General features: G+C 40.5%; 1 protein-coding gene across 5 annotated transcripts; it reads left to right on the top strand.

Annotated features, from left to right (window-relative positions):
• The first annotated feature begins 3,406 nt into the window (after positions 1-3,406).
• On the top strand, positions 3,407-8,561 carry si:dkey-56m19.5 (fibrous sheath CABYR-binding protein). 5 transcript variants are annotated; one of them, XM_031276554.2, is made up of 3 exons: positions 3,407-3,654; positions 5,799-6,100; positions 6,182-8,561. In XM_031276554.2, the coding sequence occupies exons 2-3, from the start codon at positions 5,807-5,809 to the stop codon at positions 7,928-7,930; spliced, it is 2,043 nt and encodes a 680-aa protein (XP_031132414.1). In that variant the 5' UTR covers positions 3,407-3,654; positions 5,799-5,806; the 3' UTR covers positions 7,931-8,561. The 5 variants fall into 5 exon arrangements, with proteins under 5 accessions (XP_031132414.1, XP_035855388.1, XP_031132415.1 ...); XM_035999495.1 differs by having other exon boundaries at positions 5,799-6,343; positions 6,470-8,561; XM_031276555.2 differs by having other exon boundaries at positions 5,799-6,343; positions 6,449-8,561.
• Positions 8,562-16,938: the final 8,377 nt, after the last annotated feature.

Below are 16,938 nucleotides of genomic sequence, written 5' to 3'. Positions count from 1 at the left end.
AATGTCACTGATTCAAGAACTACTTTTGTCAAAGGATGTTGGTTTGTAAAATGACACTTTCATGGTGCCAAGAATGATAAGAAGAGTATCAAATTCAAACACAGTTTGAAATGTTTATTGTCCCAGTATGGCAGATTGTTAGATGGTTAATAACTTTTAGTCAAAAGGGTTGCAAGGACAAAAACTGAGTGTGCCAACCAACTCAGCTCTAGTGCCACCATCAATCCAAAGGTTAAGTCCTATTTTAAAGTATAGACTTAAGTCACCTCAGGCCTTTAACTCGGAACCTGGTCACGTTATCAATAAACAGCTTATTCTACAGCATTCCTTGGATTAAGATGGGTCTAAGAAATATAAATTGAACCAATTAATTTGGAAGCCATCATAAATTGTGTCATAACTCAAGCCCAATCTTCACCAACCTTCAGCATCCCCAAATAAGGCTTTGTGGCATATCAATTTCCATTCATATTATTTCCCAAGGTCTCCTGTAGAGGGTGCTTTTCACATTTCTCTGAAATTGAATGGGTAGAAATCATAACCAAACCATTAATTGCACCTCTCCTCCCTTTCCTGCAAAGGCTGGTATTTTACACATTTGAACTCTCATCATATTTATGAAGCATACCTATAACTTCACATTAGTTTTGTTTTATGACATTTATTTTCTCTCTCTCTTGAATTGTGACGGATCAAATTATATAAAAATGAAATGCAGAAATCCACAACTTTTATCTAACCATTGGAAGACTGAATCTTCTACTACCTGTGGATTTGATGTGTTGGTGCTGTCATATTTTGATTTTTAATGAACTTCTAGTGCACCTCGTGTTTTGCCTATAACCATGCTCTTGTTGCCACTGCTGACTTTTTTAGTTGGTGAACTACTATGCCTTTCAATGAATAAAGCCCAGACCATCGCAAAAGCACGCAACACAGTTATCAACTTGTCTTGTAAAATGAATAAAAAAGGGCTCTAATGAGGAGCACAGTGACTTTCAACAACTTTCACCATTATATTTTATAGGTGTTGTTTTTGTGTTTGTCACACCCTAGAAGTATGCTCAGAATCATCCATTTCAGGCCACACTTAGGCCATTTCATAAATGTTGATAGTTTTGGTGATAACAGTGTATACATGATCTCTATAGAATGACTTTAGGAAATTGTCTGTAAGTTCCGAAGTAAAAATCAAATTTAAAGCTCAAAAAATGTTTAGATGAAATCAATCAATTATTGTTGTTATTAACCTGTCCAAAGCCTCTACTACACAATCCCAGCAGTTTTTCACATTCCTGCACACACTGAGCTATTGGTTTGTATCGTGCTGTAGCATCCAACTCCTGTTTCTTTTTTTCTCTACTTCTTCAGTGTTTGGTGGGGGATGGGGGGGGGGGGGTGTTCCAAGGCCTCCACATATGTCTGTGAGTCCTCTGTCTATGTGGAGCAGTGTGGTTGGCTGGGATGGTGGTTATACTCTTGGGAATGCATTCCAGAGCTTTTGCATCATGTGAAACTCAGACTTTGCTGCCCCTTGTCACTGTTTAGCTCTGCTGCCAGCAGGGAAAACAAACTAGGTGGATCATATTTTCTTGTTTTCTTTAACAGATAGAAACTAGTGGCATCTGGAAAGCTGATAAAATAGATAACAGAGCATTTTATAAAATGCTATAATGCTATAAAGACCTAGGTCTAGCAAGATCAACTAAATAACAGACATTTGCTTATTTCAATAGTACTGTCACTTTCAGTTTTGTTTGTCTTACACTCTTGTCTGATTTTTTGCTTGTGGTGACGTACACTGTATGAATAAGGGATATTTCATGTGCATAACAGAGAGTCATACACAATTCTAATGGATATCTCACAAATGCTCAATGTAACAATGTATATTTAATTGTAATTTAATTGTAAAAATGTAATTTTTACATTAAAAATGTTTACTGTGTGTCATTATTATCTTAATGCACAACAAGGTTTCATTGATGCTGTGTTGTGCTGAGCTCTTGTAACAGGAGAGGGTGCTATCTCCTCAATAATGGTTGTTGTGGTATTAATTCTATAAAACCTGAGTGATACATTTATTTTATTTTTCTGAGTTTAACATCTGTTGTGTTAAATGAACGCATATAATAATATAAAACATAATTCAAAAAATATATTTTGAAATGTATATTTGTTATATGCACTGAGACACATTTCTTGCATTAATGCCACCTGAGTTTATACTATACCGGTATGTCAAGTAGCCACTATTCTTTAAAATGTCCTTACAAATCACCCTCGACTAGGCCTAAACCAGGACTAAAAATTGGCTGCTTTCCTAAGCACTTTTCTGATTAAATACCATGTTGGTGAGCTTTGAGTGATGTAATCAGATCGTCAGTCACATTGCTATGTGATTGGTAATGCCTTTTTTCCAGTTTCACTGAGAGAAACTGTTAAGAAAAACGTGTTTGTGTGAACTGTCGGCGAAAGAGCCAATCTCATCTTTTTTTCAAGACTCTCCCAGTAGCAACAAGTGGAATGCTGCAGTAAGAGATATGAGATAGGCTTCATATAACATAAAGATTAAGTCTTCAACTTTATTTAGTTAATATATACTATACCTGATAGTGATCAATGGTTATCAGATACCTCAATGTAGCAGTGCGTCAGTGGCATGCTGTGGGTCAAATTGGTGAAGTAGACAATCTGTTCACCTGGAAGAGTCAGTTGTTGAATTTCATTAAGTCTCACCCTGGACCAACCTTGTCCCATTAACACATGGAAGGCAAATAGCAAAGAAGCCCAATGCATCAGAACACTTTGCAACGGAGTGAACGTTTGTCCTCTTTATATCCCTAACAAGAACAGCAATCTTATTTTCATTTACTGTAAAGCCAGTCATGGGGTTGCACATAAATAACAGCCTGTTCCTGTATATATTTATGATGTCAACAGTTTACCACGGCTCAAGAATAATTCACATTTTACATCATTACATTTAGCCTACTTTTAAACCCCCAAAAATCAGTTTTCTTTGTAATTTACATATTTTAAACGTGGTATGTTCTTTTCATGATTACTATGTATGCAAGTAGGGATGAGCATGCATGTAACAACAGAAGAAGAAAAACATCAAGGAGCACTGTGTGTGTGTGTGTGTGTGTGTGTGTGTGTGTGTGTGTGTGTGTGTGTGTGTGTGTGTGTGTGTGTTTGCTGCACAAGTGGTTTTACTGACATAATGCCTCCTATTTATGTTAATACTCCTGTGAACAGAGGACTGTGGCATTATTCTTTGGCAAAGCAAAAGCTTTTGGAGAAATGGACATTTTCCTAAGTGAAATTAGTGGCAGTCCGCTCATAATAATCACATTCAGTCTGCAGATGTAATTACAACTGAGAAATAGTCCATGTACTGAAGTGGATGTGTGCGGGAGAGGAGGGGTTAAAGATTGGGAGGGTATAGATTGCAGAGAGAGCAGTAGTGGGGTAGGCTGGATTGTGATAGCGACAGATGTCTAGAAAACTGTGAGGGGGCAACACAGTCCCACACTGCACCTCGGAGAGCAGGGCGGAATCTGCAGCTGTCACTCCAAAGGTTTACCTCCATTATCACATCCAGCCGGAGCCTGGAAAAGAAGCCTAAGTGATCACTCTCTAGAAATACAGGTCGGTCTCATCTGAGCATTATTTTATTTGTTTAATGTTTTATTTTTCAGTTGCAACGTGTGTAGCATATATGTTCTGTGGGTTAAAAGAAAGAAAAGAAGTGAGTTAGAAAGAAAGATGCCTATGAGGAGCTGTAGTTTAACCATTGTCCTCGCTCTCTGTCTTTCTCCTATTATGCAAATGTGTACATTTCAAGGCTGGCACAATAAAGGCAGGATTTATTCTCTCCCGTCCTCAGCGGTCGAATTTGATTTCGTGCGTCGTCTCAGGCAGCAGCGCTGGGTTTTTTTTTTTTAAGTAGGCCAGGCTGTTAAAAAAAACTTGTGGGATAAAGAAAAGCACAAAACAAAGTTATGAAGTTGTGGTGCTTATTAGGTATTAACGCGTTATTGTGATGAATTTCGTTTTCTTTTTGCATGTTTCTGTGAGTACGACATTTTCAAATGCTTGTGAACAAAACGGGCAGAGCAGCTGAGAGAAGCAGCGGTGGGCGGGTTGAAATGGGGGATGGAGACCTCTTTACAGCCTTTATCACTCAAGTATTCGTGGCCAGTGTAGGCTATAGTGTAATTCCCCTGTATAGTAGCCAATATCCTACACTATTGTACAGATTGGCAAATTGTTTGTTGCCTACTTAGCCTAACCCATTACTTCTGTCAGTGAGATCTGCTGGTGAGGAATCCCCATCCTTTGTTACCGGTCGGCACTTGCATGCTGCCCTACCTTTGTGTCTTCTGTATCTTTCTAAATGTAAACCTTTGTGTCTACTGTACATTTGATTTTCGTATTTACTCGAAAATTGGCTTGAAATAATGTCCACAATGATTTGATCTCAAAATAGCTTGCCAGGGTTTCCCTCAAACTGTTCATTTTTGCTTTGTCTGATGAAGGCCGGAGTCACCAGATGATTTGGCAAAAAATAGGCAAATAAGAAATCAATCACATAAAAATTGCAATAATAATACATTTCAAAAATAATTCATAATGAATTATTAATTCCACTTGTTGAATTAATGTTCATTTTACTGTAAATTGTGTAACGGATGTGCAGTTTATATCCCATTATGGTGTATGGCGCATCCTGTCTTGATTGCTCCATTGCAGCACTATGGACAGTTCCCAGATTGGTCGTACCCTTATTCTGCCCTGCATGGTAAAAGTCCCATTTGTGTTATTAATTAATGGAATTTAATAGAAAAAAGCATCCATCAAACCAAAATAGGCTAATCAAATTACCAGACTATTGCATTTAAAATTAATGTAATTATAAACATGTAATTTCTATTCTAAATAACCATATGGTGCTATCTTATATTCAAACAGGTTGGTTTTCTCAGGGTCAGCTAAAACACAATCAGTAAGATAAAGTTGAACTTCCAGTTCTCTATTCTGATAGGAAGTTACATTCTGTCGCAATCACAAACTCTTCCTTAACAGCCACAACAGTGTTCCCCATTAACATGTTTGCTCTTTTCACAGAATGTGTCAGTTTTGTGTTTACACTAATCTGCAGTTCACACAGAAAATCCACTTATAATTAATTCATATCTTGTATGTGAATGTAACGGCAGGCTCTGAATTGCAATTCTGAACTAGTTTGTAGCTTGTCATGCTGAAAGAAGAATAGTTGTGCATCTACATCATAGTTGTGCATTTCAGAGTTGTGGGCTCATTTGGCACTGAGCCTGACCCAACATTCCTGAAAGGGTAGAGAGTCCGTGGAGTTGTCTCAGCAAGGTTCCCATGCATTTACATTTGTTTTCTAGCCAAACTGTGTTTGGCAAAGAGCAGTTTCCAGTTTAACTTTAGTTTTAGTTCACTTCTAGACAAAAGACTTCTCTCCATTCTCCTTTCTGACACAACACAGTTTTACATTTGAAGAAACCGAGTCGAACCGAAAGTCAAACCCAAGCTGCATTTTAGTAAGTATGACAAAATACATTATTCGTGTTCACATTTGGTGTATACATTTTAAATACCTAAAATAAGTAGCCTACCTCAGTAAAGTAGGATCACCTTTGTGCTTGGGTGGCATATTTGTAGCACTGTTGCCTCACAACATGAAGATCCTGCCAGCTGGGTCCTTTTGGAACAATGTTTTATCTCTCATATTAAACTACACCTTCATCTACTTATTTCTATAGGAGACACCATGGGAGGCAAACTGAGCAAGAAGAGGAAGGGATATGATGTGAGCGATCCCAAAGAGACAAAGGATGAGACCACAGCGACGGCTGCTGGTGCAGATGAGTCTGCTAAAGTGGAGGCTGGATCCCCACCCACAGAAGCTGCTGTGACAGCTGAGACAGGCAGTGTGGTAAAGGAAGCTGTTGGGTCAGCTGCGGCAGCGGTAACTGAAGCAGCAGTAAAAGCTCCAGAAGAGCCCAAATCCGCACCTCCAGAGGAACCAGATCCTGCTGCTCCAGAAGAGGCAGCTCCAGTAGAGGAACCAGCTGTAGCAGCAGAGAAGGCAGCTCCAGTAGCACAAGACCCAGCTGCAGCAGTAAAGAAACTAGCTCCAGTAGAGGAACCAGCTTTAGCAGCAGAGAAAGCAGCTCCAGTAGCACAAGACCCAGCTGCAGCAGTAAAGGAACTAGCTCCAGTAGAGGAACCAGCTATAGCAGCAGAGAAGGCAGCTCCAGTAGCACAAGAACCAGCTGCAGCAGTAAAGGAACCACCTCCAGTGGAGGAACCATCTGCAGCAGTAGAGGAACCAGCTCCAGTAGCTCAAGAACCAGCTGTAGCAGCAGAGAATGCAGCTCCAGTCGTTCAAGAACCAGCTGCAGATGTACAAGAACCAGCTGCAGCAGTAGAAGAACCAGCTGCAGCAGTAGAAGAACCAGCTGCAGACGTACAAGAGCCAGCTGTAGCAATAGAAAAACTAGCTGCAGCAGTAGAAGAACCAGCTGCAGCAGTAGAAGAACCAGCTGCAGACGTACAAGAGCCAGCTGCAGCAATAGAAAAACCAGCTGCAGCAGTAGAAGAACCAGCTGCAGCAGTAGAAGAACTAGCTGCAGCAGTAGAAGAACCAGCTGCAGCAGTAGAAGAACCAGCTGCAGCTGTAGAAAAACCAGCTGCAGCTGTAGAAGAACCAGCTCCAGCAGCAGTGGAGTCGGACCCAGTAGTAGAGGAGCAAGCTCCAGTAGAGCTTCCAGAGGCTAAAGCAGCAGCAGAGGAACCTTCTGCTCTGGCATCAGAAGAACCTGTGCTAAGTGAGGTTAAGTCTGCAGCTGCACCTGAAGAGCCCCCTGTAGAAGAACCTGCTGCAGCTGTAGAATCTGTGCCAGAGGTTGTTCCCATGAGCGCAGAGGAAGCACCCAAGGATCAAGTGCCAGAACCCATCCCAGAGACTGTTTCTGAGCCAGAAGCCACTGTGGAGGAGACAGTGGTTCTTGCTTCTGTCCCTGGACCCGAGCCATTGGCTGAGCCAGCTGCAGAGCCAGTGCTGGAGCAAGCCCCAGAACCAGAACAAACCCCCAAGCCAGAGCAAGCAGCAGAGCTTGAAGCAGAGCCAGAGAAAGCACCAGAGCCAGAGTCAGTGGAAGCACCCGAGCCACAACCTGAACCAGAGCAAGCACCAGAAACAGAGCTTGAACAATCACCAGAGCCAAAACCAGAGCAACTACTAGAGCCAGAGCCTAAGGAAATGGCTGATGCAGTGGAATCTGCAGCAGATGAACAAGTAGAAGAAGTTGAGCCTGAACCAATTGTAGCCACACCTGACATTACTGAACTTGAAACTGCGAAAGCAGAAGCACCTGAGTTGTTGGAGACTGCAACAGAGGATGTCCCCACTGAACATCAGCCTGTAGAAGAGGAATCTGTTGCAACAAAAGCCTACAGCACTGAGGCAACAATTGAGCCAGAAGCACCAGAACCTGTCCCTGAGATTGTCATCTCAGAGTCTGTCTCTGCCAGTGAAATTACTGCTGAGTCTGAAGAGGCAGCTGAAGCTTCTGTGGAAGAGGTGCCTTGCCCAGAGCCTGAGGTAGAAAGCAAGATGGAAAATGGAGCTATAGAGAGCCCTTCTGGTACAGAGGATGTGGCAGAAGTAGATGCACTTCCAACTGTAAATGGAGATTGCACAAATGCTGCTGCCATACAGACAGAGGAATGTGTTAATGGTGATGAAAAGCCAGAGGAGATGCCAATCAAGGAACAGAGTGACTTTGAACTAAAAAAGGAGCTGAACCTGAGCGAGGATGTCCAGGAAGTTCCCGATGCAGTCCCCAAAATGGCAGATGGTCTCAGCACTGAGGTCACCCAAGCAGTCTGAAAAGGAAGCCATCTTTAAAAATCAATGTGAATTCAGATTAATCCTCCGAGGTTTGAGAAAGCTATCAAGGTATCACAAACACAGCTAGGCTTTCTGGAAGGCTGTAACACCGCAATGTCTATAATGGTAACTCAGGCAAAAGGATGTTTTCCTTAGAGTAACCAAAAATGAAATGCAACTACTTGGATAGAGAGAGAGAGAGAGAGACAGACAGACAGAGAGAGAGAGAGACAGACAGACAGACAGAGAGAGGGAGAGAGAGAGGGAGAGAGAGGGAGAGAGAGAGATCAAAGTGCAGAGAGAAGACTTAAGTTTGGAATTGAAGGGTGAGTGCAGACAGAGAGTGAAACTGGACAGCAGGGCAAAAATACTGGACAGTAAATGTAAATGAATGTAAATGAATGGAATGAATAAATCTGTGTGAGCCTGATAATTATTACAAAGTGGTTTATTGGAACAGCATTCATTATTAGTATATTATCTGATTTGGAATGTCATATATCCTTTCTATTCCTATATGCAGAGACATGGCATAAATGTTTTGGCCTTTTATAATAATGGTACCTGTGAGGATTGTTCATTTTAAATTGATTGTTCGGAATAGAGAATAAAAAGAGATTGTTATAGCCTACACTGATCTTCTTTTCTTTCCATACATTCTCTCGGCATCAAGTGTGTTACAATTGTCTGAGGCACTGGGTTATTAGTAAGATTTAGTTTACTTTACTCTAAGCTTTGGATCTGTCTTTCTTATTAATGAATCAGTAAATCCTTGCTCCTTTTGAACCATCAAATCTAAGCAATACGTTTTTTTTTGTTTTTTTTTTACTGTAGTTGCAAAAGAAGCGGAGCAACATTATTTAGGCTATATTAAAACCACTTGTTGACATCCACTAACACTACAGCTCATATTAGCTCTAGTGGGTCAGAGTTTGACTGATCATAGGTATCTACAGAGAGCAATGTCCTTTAGGTGACTGGCCGCATTACACATGTTTTGGATAGTGGAACATGGCTGCCAGTTGTATGCATGGATGTATGCAGGCAGCTTGTCATGATTGCGCAAACAAAAGGATTTCACCGTACCCAGAGAAATCAGTCTAATCTCCCCCTTACCTCTTTCTCATTCACATCACCATGCCTACAGCTGAGGCCAAAGCAGCACACCCTGCCAACATTTCACAGATCCATACAGGCAAGGGGAACTAAATGGGGGAGGGGCAGGAATTCTTGCAGGAGGCAGAGAAAAGGAAGAGGGGGCAGGGGGGTTGGGGGAGGGTGTTCTGGGATGAAAGCAAGTGCTATGATGCTGTACAGAGGACAATAAGATAGATAGATACTCTCTCTTCTGGCTACACACAATTTCAGACTATTTCACAGCTTGAAATTAGACAAGCAATAAGGATGAGTATAAGTTGATGGCAATTAGTTGGGATAAACATGTTTTGACACCTACCTGATGCCTTGTTGTAGAATGCTGCCACGCCTTCTGCTCACACTAATGTCAGAGACTAAAGGGTCTTTGTCATACAGGTGCTAATGCACATACATTAACAAGAGGGAGTAAAATGATATTTGTGTTTTCTGTGCATGTGTGTGGGTACATATATGGACAGTAGACGAGGTGGGTGTATGGGGTGGAGTCTGGGCCTTAGTGGAGTATGATCATCCAACCTTGAAATAACTACTGGGCCATGGGTCAGAATTTTAGAGGCGATCTAATAGTAAAGTAAACTTCCATAGAAGTAGCTCCATAATGGGCTCATCCACATACCAGCTCTCTTCGGTTTCTTACAAAAAATACTCCAGCACTGCACATTTATAAAAGGAATGTTGTGGAGAGGGTTTGGGGGCCGGGAGGATGAACTCGCTGCCATGTTTTCATCTCTCTTGCTGAACAGTTTTGCCAAAATGACTTACTTTGTATGCATATGGGTTGCTACCATAGGTCGCTGGTTTGGAAACTATTTTATTGTAAAAAACAAAACAAACAACAACAACAACAACAACATCAGGTCTACAGAAAGATGGTACCTGAAAGTGCAGTTCATGGTACTCTGCAATTATATTTTCAAACAATGATGACACACAATACTTCAGTTAGACTTTACACAAAATCATTTTTTGTAAGGGGCAAAGTGTTACACTAAAATACTGCAATTATTACTATTGGTGCACACTTTTAAATGGTTTTAGTTTTAAATTGCTAATGGTTAAACTTACAGGCCTTCATTATTTATGAACTGCACTTGCAAAAAAAAGTCTGTTTGGCAGCGACGTGATCTGCTAACCTTCAATGAACAATAGATATCCAGGGGTAGCAAGGTAAAAAGAGAGACCTTTCAAATGAAGCATACCACCAATGAGTGGTGGTAGTAGAAGTAATGATAGAAACCAATTTTTCTTTTATTGCTACAGCTATTTATTCTTGCCAAAATAGACATCTATATAGTCACTACTGAAGTCCTATTGAAGGCTCATCATTTCCTACACTTCCCTGTTTCACTTTCCTTCACTTTCTTCCCCTTTTATGTGTGTGTTCGTCTGGGAGAACTTGTCTTTTGCATCTTGATTTAAACACTGCCTTAAAGTTGCATAGTTGTGAAAGGCCAGCTGCACTGCCTGGTTACCCCAACACTATGTGCTCTATATGCAAGCTCCTGCACAAAGCTCAGACTGTGTTCCAGCTTCTTTTTTCCCTGTGTGAAAACTAGCCTGCAGGCTTTAGCTTTCCGCGATTGATGCCTCTGAGAAGCAAAAGGAAAAAGAAAACGTGAACTAAATCCAAAGGCTATATTATGAGGAAATTCATGAGGTACTGACCTACTAGGTCAAGTTTTCAAGTTTGTTTGTTTTCTTCTTTTGGGCAGAATGTCGAAGACACAGATCTAGAAATCACTGTTTTTAATAAACTCATCCATATGCTATGGGTACAATTATTAATGTGTGTGTGCAGGAATGATAGGTGGAAGGGGGAAAGAGTAGACAAATTAACAAACTACAAATTTACACAATATCTTCAATTAATTAGATACAGCTATTGTTACTATTGATTATTTAAAGCTCATGGAAACTTGGTTTCCAATAAAGTATTTCTTAATTGCTGTGTCTGAAATCTCCATTGACTAGCCTATATATTGCAATATACAGTATTTACCCTCCGCTATTTTATTTGAGTACCAGAATCTAGAGTGCAGATAATGGTGCCCTCAAAATGAAACAGAAACAAAAATAAGTAGAGTCTTGGGCATGTACGCTACTTTCTTCTAATCTCACAATGCTCTACATTTCATAGATGCAGAAAATCTACACCTGTCAGCAATGACACGAAATTATGATGATTAATAAGTGTCCGAAATCTCAATTTACAGCTGGCTATTGAGTAAAATGTTGAGTGTCTGTTATAGGGAGTAGAGAACAAGTGATTAAATGAATGAATGAAGGAGAGATAAAGCAACAATTTAACTTTAGGTTCATGACGAAAACACCCTTAGTTATTAAAAGAGAGTTATTTAGAGACTCACAAACTCACTGCATTATCAGGACAGTTGACAGTGGCCTGGTAAGATAAGCAAAAACAACCCCACAGCTGTCATCAGATTTGGATAAAAAATGTGTTGAATCCTGATTGACTGCCCACTTTAAAATGCAAAAGTCACTCATATGAAATAACCAAAAAGGTTTTAACTTTGGCTGAAAATATTTTTGGTGATGTAAAACTCCATCGCTCATAAGAAGCTGATTGAGAAAATGTGTTTTCAGTATAAAGTGTTATGGTCCATATAGATCTGCTTGCGCTGAACTGGCTCTACCTCATGACAAACTTTCCTAATACAATATTTAACACGACTGTATTTGCACACCTTTCCCTATATAGAGAGCTGTTATATTTAATGACTCCAATTCCCTGTGTGCTTCTTGGAAGGAATGTTTTAGTTTCCTCTTGATTATTACTGAGATAACAGGGAGGATGTGAGTGTGTAAGGGAAGAATGCTCAGACTTCTGAAATGCTTTGTGATATAATTGATACTCTTTCCCTCGTTCCAGCTAGCTGAGGAGATAATAAGAGTCAGGTGGCCAAATTACAGCAACAGCTTATCGCTATTTATTATTCAAGCAAGAGGGTGTCAGAGCTCGAAGTACAGACAGGAAAACACACACAAGACACACATGACCGAAAACAAACAACTCACTCTCCCCTTTTCACCCTCTCTCATCCCAGAGACAAACACACACACACACACACACACACACACACACACACACACACACACGTGCACACACATGCGCACACACATGCGCACACACACACACACACACACACACACACACACTGATGTCAAATGCTTTTGCTACAATAGCTGTACAGCGACTTCCTCTCTTTCCATTTATATTCTATAAAACGGTTAGTCAGGACAAGATGCACTAATAATTGACATTGTGTTTTTTATGCATTAATCTCCTGGTTCAGACTGTGCCTACATAAGCAAACTATGATTTTTCAAATTTTCTGTCTGGTTAAAAGTTTCTCGCTTTTGGTGTCCGTCTTGCACACATTATCAGCCTTACTATCTCCTTTCCTTTCTCCTTTAGACCTGTACATCTTTTTAGCCTCTCTATCCCTCTCTCTCTCTTTCTGGCTGTGGGCCACCTCCAAATCCATCCATCTGGATATGTGCACTAATGCTGTCATTTTATCAGGGTGGGCAGAAGGCTATTAGACAGAGCTCGGTGGTAGTAAGGATCAATATTGATCCATAGGGTTAGTCTAATGGACGCTGAGAGTAGCAGTGATTCCCCTTTGTCTGCTCAAAGATCCCATCGCCTTTGCCATCACCCTCAACTCCTCCCCCCCAACACACACTCACACAAACGGAAAGAAAGACGTTGCTTTATATTCTGTCTCACTCTGCTGATGCAGCTGCTGTGCTGAATGAGCACTTTACAGTTGCCTATTTTGTGTGTGTGTGTGTGTGTGTGTGTGTGTGTGTGTGTGTGTGTGTGTGTGTGTGTGTGTGTGTGTGTGAGGGGTAAATGTGAAGATAAACAAATGCCCTGTGGATTCTCAGCCATACCTATATGTATTTCTCCTTACCAAGCACTTCCGGCTATTGAGAGAAGAACAACCAGAAGATTCAGGGCCACATGCACACAACTAGTAGTCAACTAAAGCTAGCACAAGAACCTGAGAAACCTCTGAAAGCTATTTACTGTAATGTTTTGACATCACAAAATGAAGCAGGTAGCAGTGTGGATGTCATCTCAGTTTTCATTTTGGCTCAACACCTGCTTAGATTTTTAGTGGCTGCTGTATCAGCAAGTATTCAATGTCACGCTGTTTGCTGGGTAGCACCAAAATGAAAGTTGAGACAGCATCCACAACCGCTACATTCATCATCTTTGGATTCAAATCCAGACACAATAGAATTTTTTTACAGCAGACATTTTGACTTGTCATAGCAGGAATAGGGCACAGGTGTTACTAATGACATTAACCATGGCCCAGTTTTATTCAAGTTTCCCAGTAATCCATGACAGTGTGACAGTAAGCCAGTATGCACAGTATCTGGACCCTGGCTGTGTCCGAAATCAGTCATTCACCACTCCCTAAAAAATAAATACTCAGAAGTTTACTCTATTGTGAGCATTAAATTAAGATTTTGGACACTAATGAACCAGTGTCATCTAGCATCAACATTGACAGGTGCAGAGTTGCGGAGCATTATATCATGGGATTGTTAGCAGAAAGTTATAATAATAACTTTATTCATGTAGCACCTTACAAAACAAGTGATTTTACAGTAAAACCAAGTCAAGTCTGGAGGACATAAAATTATGGATGAACTCTGAGTCAAAAATAACATCCAGGATAAGGGCCTCTTTTTTTTAGAATTATTAGATAAGGCACCCTCACTAGACAAGTTAGTATTATTTCCTACTTGGAGTCAATCAACTGCAGGAATTTCTTGGACATCCAATTCCTAATGTCAGCAAGACAGAACGTAATAAAGGACACATCGGTGGTACCTGGCTTTGTCAGGGCATACGGTTATGTATCATCTGCCTAGCATATGATGTCTTGGTGTGATTTGCCACAGGGATAGCATGTACAGTATATAGTAAATAAAAGGGGATCCAGAATAGATCCTTGGGGGACCCCACAAAAGAGAGGAGTGTGAGATCTCCAAGCCTAACAGTGTGTACATGCAAGGTTGACACTTTTTTTGTTCCATTGTGGGATTTTGTGAGAGCAAAACATATAGAGCATAAAATTCAACTAAAATAAAATGGCAGCCAGTAAAGATAATGCACTATATAGTAAATATGGGGTGATTTCAGACACAGACCCTGAAAGCTGCATGATGAAATTCAGCCATCATTAATGTTACTGTTTACACCTGTGCTTTTCCCACATGACACAATGTCCTCTGTGAAAAAGGCCTATACCTCCTTTATTAGTTCATACCCCTCTCTAAACCTACATTATTGTGAGCTTCAACAGTACCATACTTTATATTGTATTCTTAATGTTACTTCCGGCATGTCACTAAATGCTTATTGTATTAGCTCAACACCATAGAGTTATTGATACACACACGTACACACTTGTATACTCACCAAAACTGTAGTTATGTTCAGTCAAGACTTTATTTTTAATATCCAAAATAAAAAAATTAAGAGATACAATCTGTATAGCGTACGACATCCTCTATCCGCAGACCTTCAGTTCCGATTTTTCCAACTAAAGGGTTCACAAAAACCCCAAAATTGTACTAATGACAATCATGTGTTATGAGTGCTCTTTTGAATCCTCACAAAAAAGAAACAAAAGTTGTACACTGAACACACACCTGCTATCTGACTTGAAAGAGAGGTTGCTTACGTGAGCGCATAAGCACAGTGTGTGTTTTAGATTAGACATGGAAACTCATTCTGTGTGCAGTCACCTTGATCAAGCCTCCGGGCCCTGTAAGTCTCAAGGAAACATGCAGTGAGAAGTTCATTCCTCTCTTTGACTTCTTTAGCCTCCTAGGTTTTTCTTGACTCAAGCACTTAGCACTTGTCATTTAATTTTAACTAAGGAACAAACCAAACATTGACAGAACAGAGCACATTGTACTTACTTAAAATGTTCAACTTTTCTTACATGAAGATTAATGGGGACCATTCAGAAAGTTGGCCAAAACATTTGGAGCGGTGTTATGTAAATGGTAAAGTTTATCAAAAAAGTTCCGTTTTAGAGGAGAAACAAAAAGACTAACTGCTTCTCTGTGAACCAATGGAGCACAAATAAGGGAAGGAAAAATTCCTTTATTATCTTACAACAAAAACAATCAGAATGATAATCAATAGATGGTGATAAGAAATAGGTGTCGTTGGCTTTTAGTAGCAGCTGGACCTACAGGAACATATCACACAACCTACTTTTTATCAAAAAGATAAGACAGAAAGCACTTTTGACTGTTCTATTTTTATATAAAATAAATGTACTAATACATTGTTTGTGCCCTTGTAATACAATTGGTGCTGTAAATTGTTTCAGCCTCAGCCACCATGGCTGCAGAGGAGTCCATTGGGGAGAGATGACCTTCACTGTGCCTCTGGTGACAGAGCTAAATCAAAGCTGCTGCTTGTTTAAGACAGCCACTGTACTGCATGGCCCCTGGTGAATTATTTATACATGAAATGAAATGACCTCTGGCACTTTGAAGACAGCAGGGATAGGGCAAGGACAAGACAGACAGACTAAAAGGTAGGGGGTGGGCAGAGACAAAGAAGGGTTTTAGTGTATGTTTGATGTCTTTACAGGAATGTTTGAAAGTCAAAACTTAGTTTTAGGTAAAGGATAAAGTAAGAGACTGGGTCAGGCATGTAGTTGTGATGGTTGATATTAGGGTTAGGGGTGAGGGGAATGCATTGTGTCAGTGAGGGTCTTCACAAGTAAGTACATACCTGTGCGTGTCTGCTTGAAAGAGGCAGTAGCCTACTTACAAGCAGAGTGGTCAACTCTGCTAACATCTGTCTGAAAGCTATTCAATAGGATATTCTGTTATGCAACGCGCACACACACACACACACACACACACACACACACACACACACACACACACACACACACACACACACACACACACACACTCACACACACACAAATACAGACCAGTCCTGCTTCCTGCATATTCCATTCATATGCAATTATGCATTAGTAATACATGTTGAAGGTGAGTGTTCACTAAGCAGCAGTGCAGGAAGTTAGCTCAGTAAAGAGTAAGGTGACAGGTCAGGGCAATGGATGACTGTGTAGGTGTTTGCCTTTGGCTCCAAATTCCTGTGTTTACGTCTCATACTACTAGTCAGTATTGCGATTGTTGTTATTTCACCTTGGCCATGACCACATGGTTAGGGGAACCTAACCATGTGGGATAGTTAAGTTGTTTGAACTATACTGTAATTTCTATTCATAAATATTTTAGGAATAATTGGGGCTACATACATAGGTGACCTAGGAGTACAATAACCGTACTAAAAGGCACTAAAAATGTATTAAATATAAGGGTTCTGCTTGGTACAGCAAAGGAAAACATACAGATATCATTACATTTACCCAGATTTTTTCAGATGAGAAAAAGGTGTATATGAATGTAATTACAATGCACTGTGATGGGCTGGAGCGGATCTGTCTTTGCAGCTACATGTTGGTATCAGCATTGACTGTCACTGTGTGGATTTAAAACTGATAAGGGCATTGACAGGCAGCAGAAAAAAATTATCCCATCTTTGCTTCTATCCATCATTTCCACTACCTGCAAACCTTGTCAATGACTGACAGCTCGGCAGAGCAGCTGGCTCGTCAGCTATATGCTTGACCTGGTTCAATGGCAGGCTGAATATGAACCTTCCCGTCTAGCTGGTGTTACCTGGTAGATTCTTACACTCTAACTAAACTTGACACTGGAATGTGTCACTCCTGTTTGGTACCAAATTGATACCGTGAGATTGTCCATTC

This window comes from Sander lucioperca, chromosome 3 (genome assembly GCF_008315115.2).
Source record: "Sander lucioperca isolate FBNREF2018 chromosome 3, SLUC_FBN_1.2, whole genome shotgun sequence".
Taxonomy (NCBI): domain Eukaryota; kingdom Metazoa; phylum Chordata; class Actinopteri; order Perciformes; family Percidae; genus Sander; species Sander lucioperca.
This window is presented reverse-complemented; position numbering and strand designations above follow the sequence as displayed.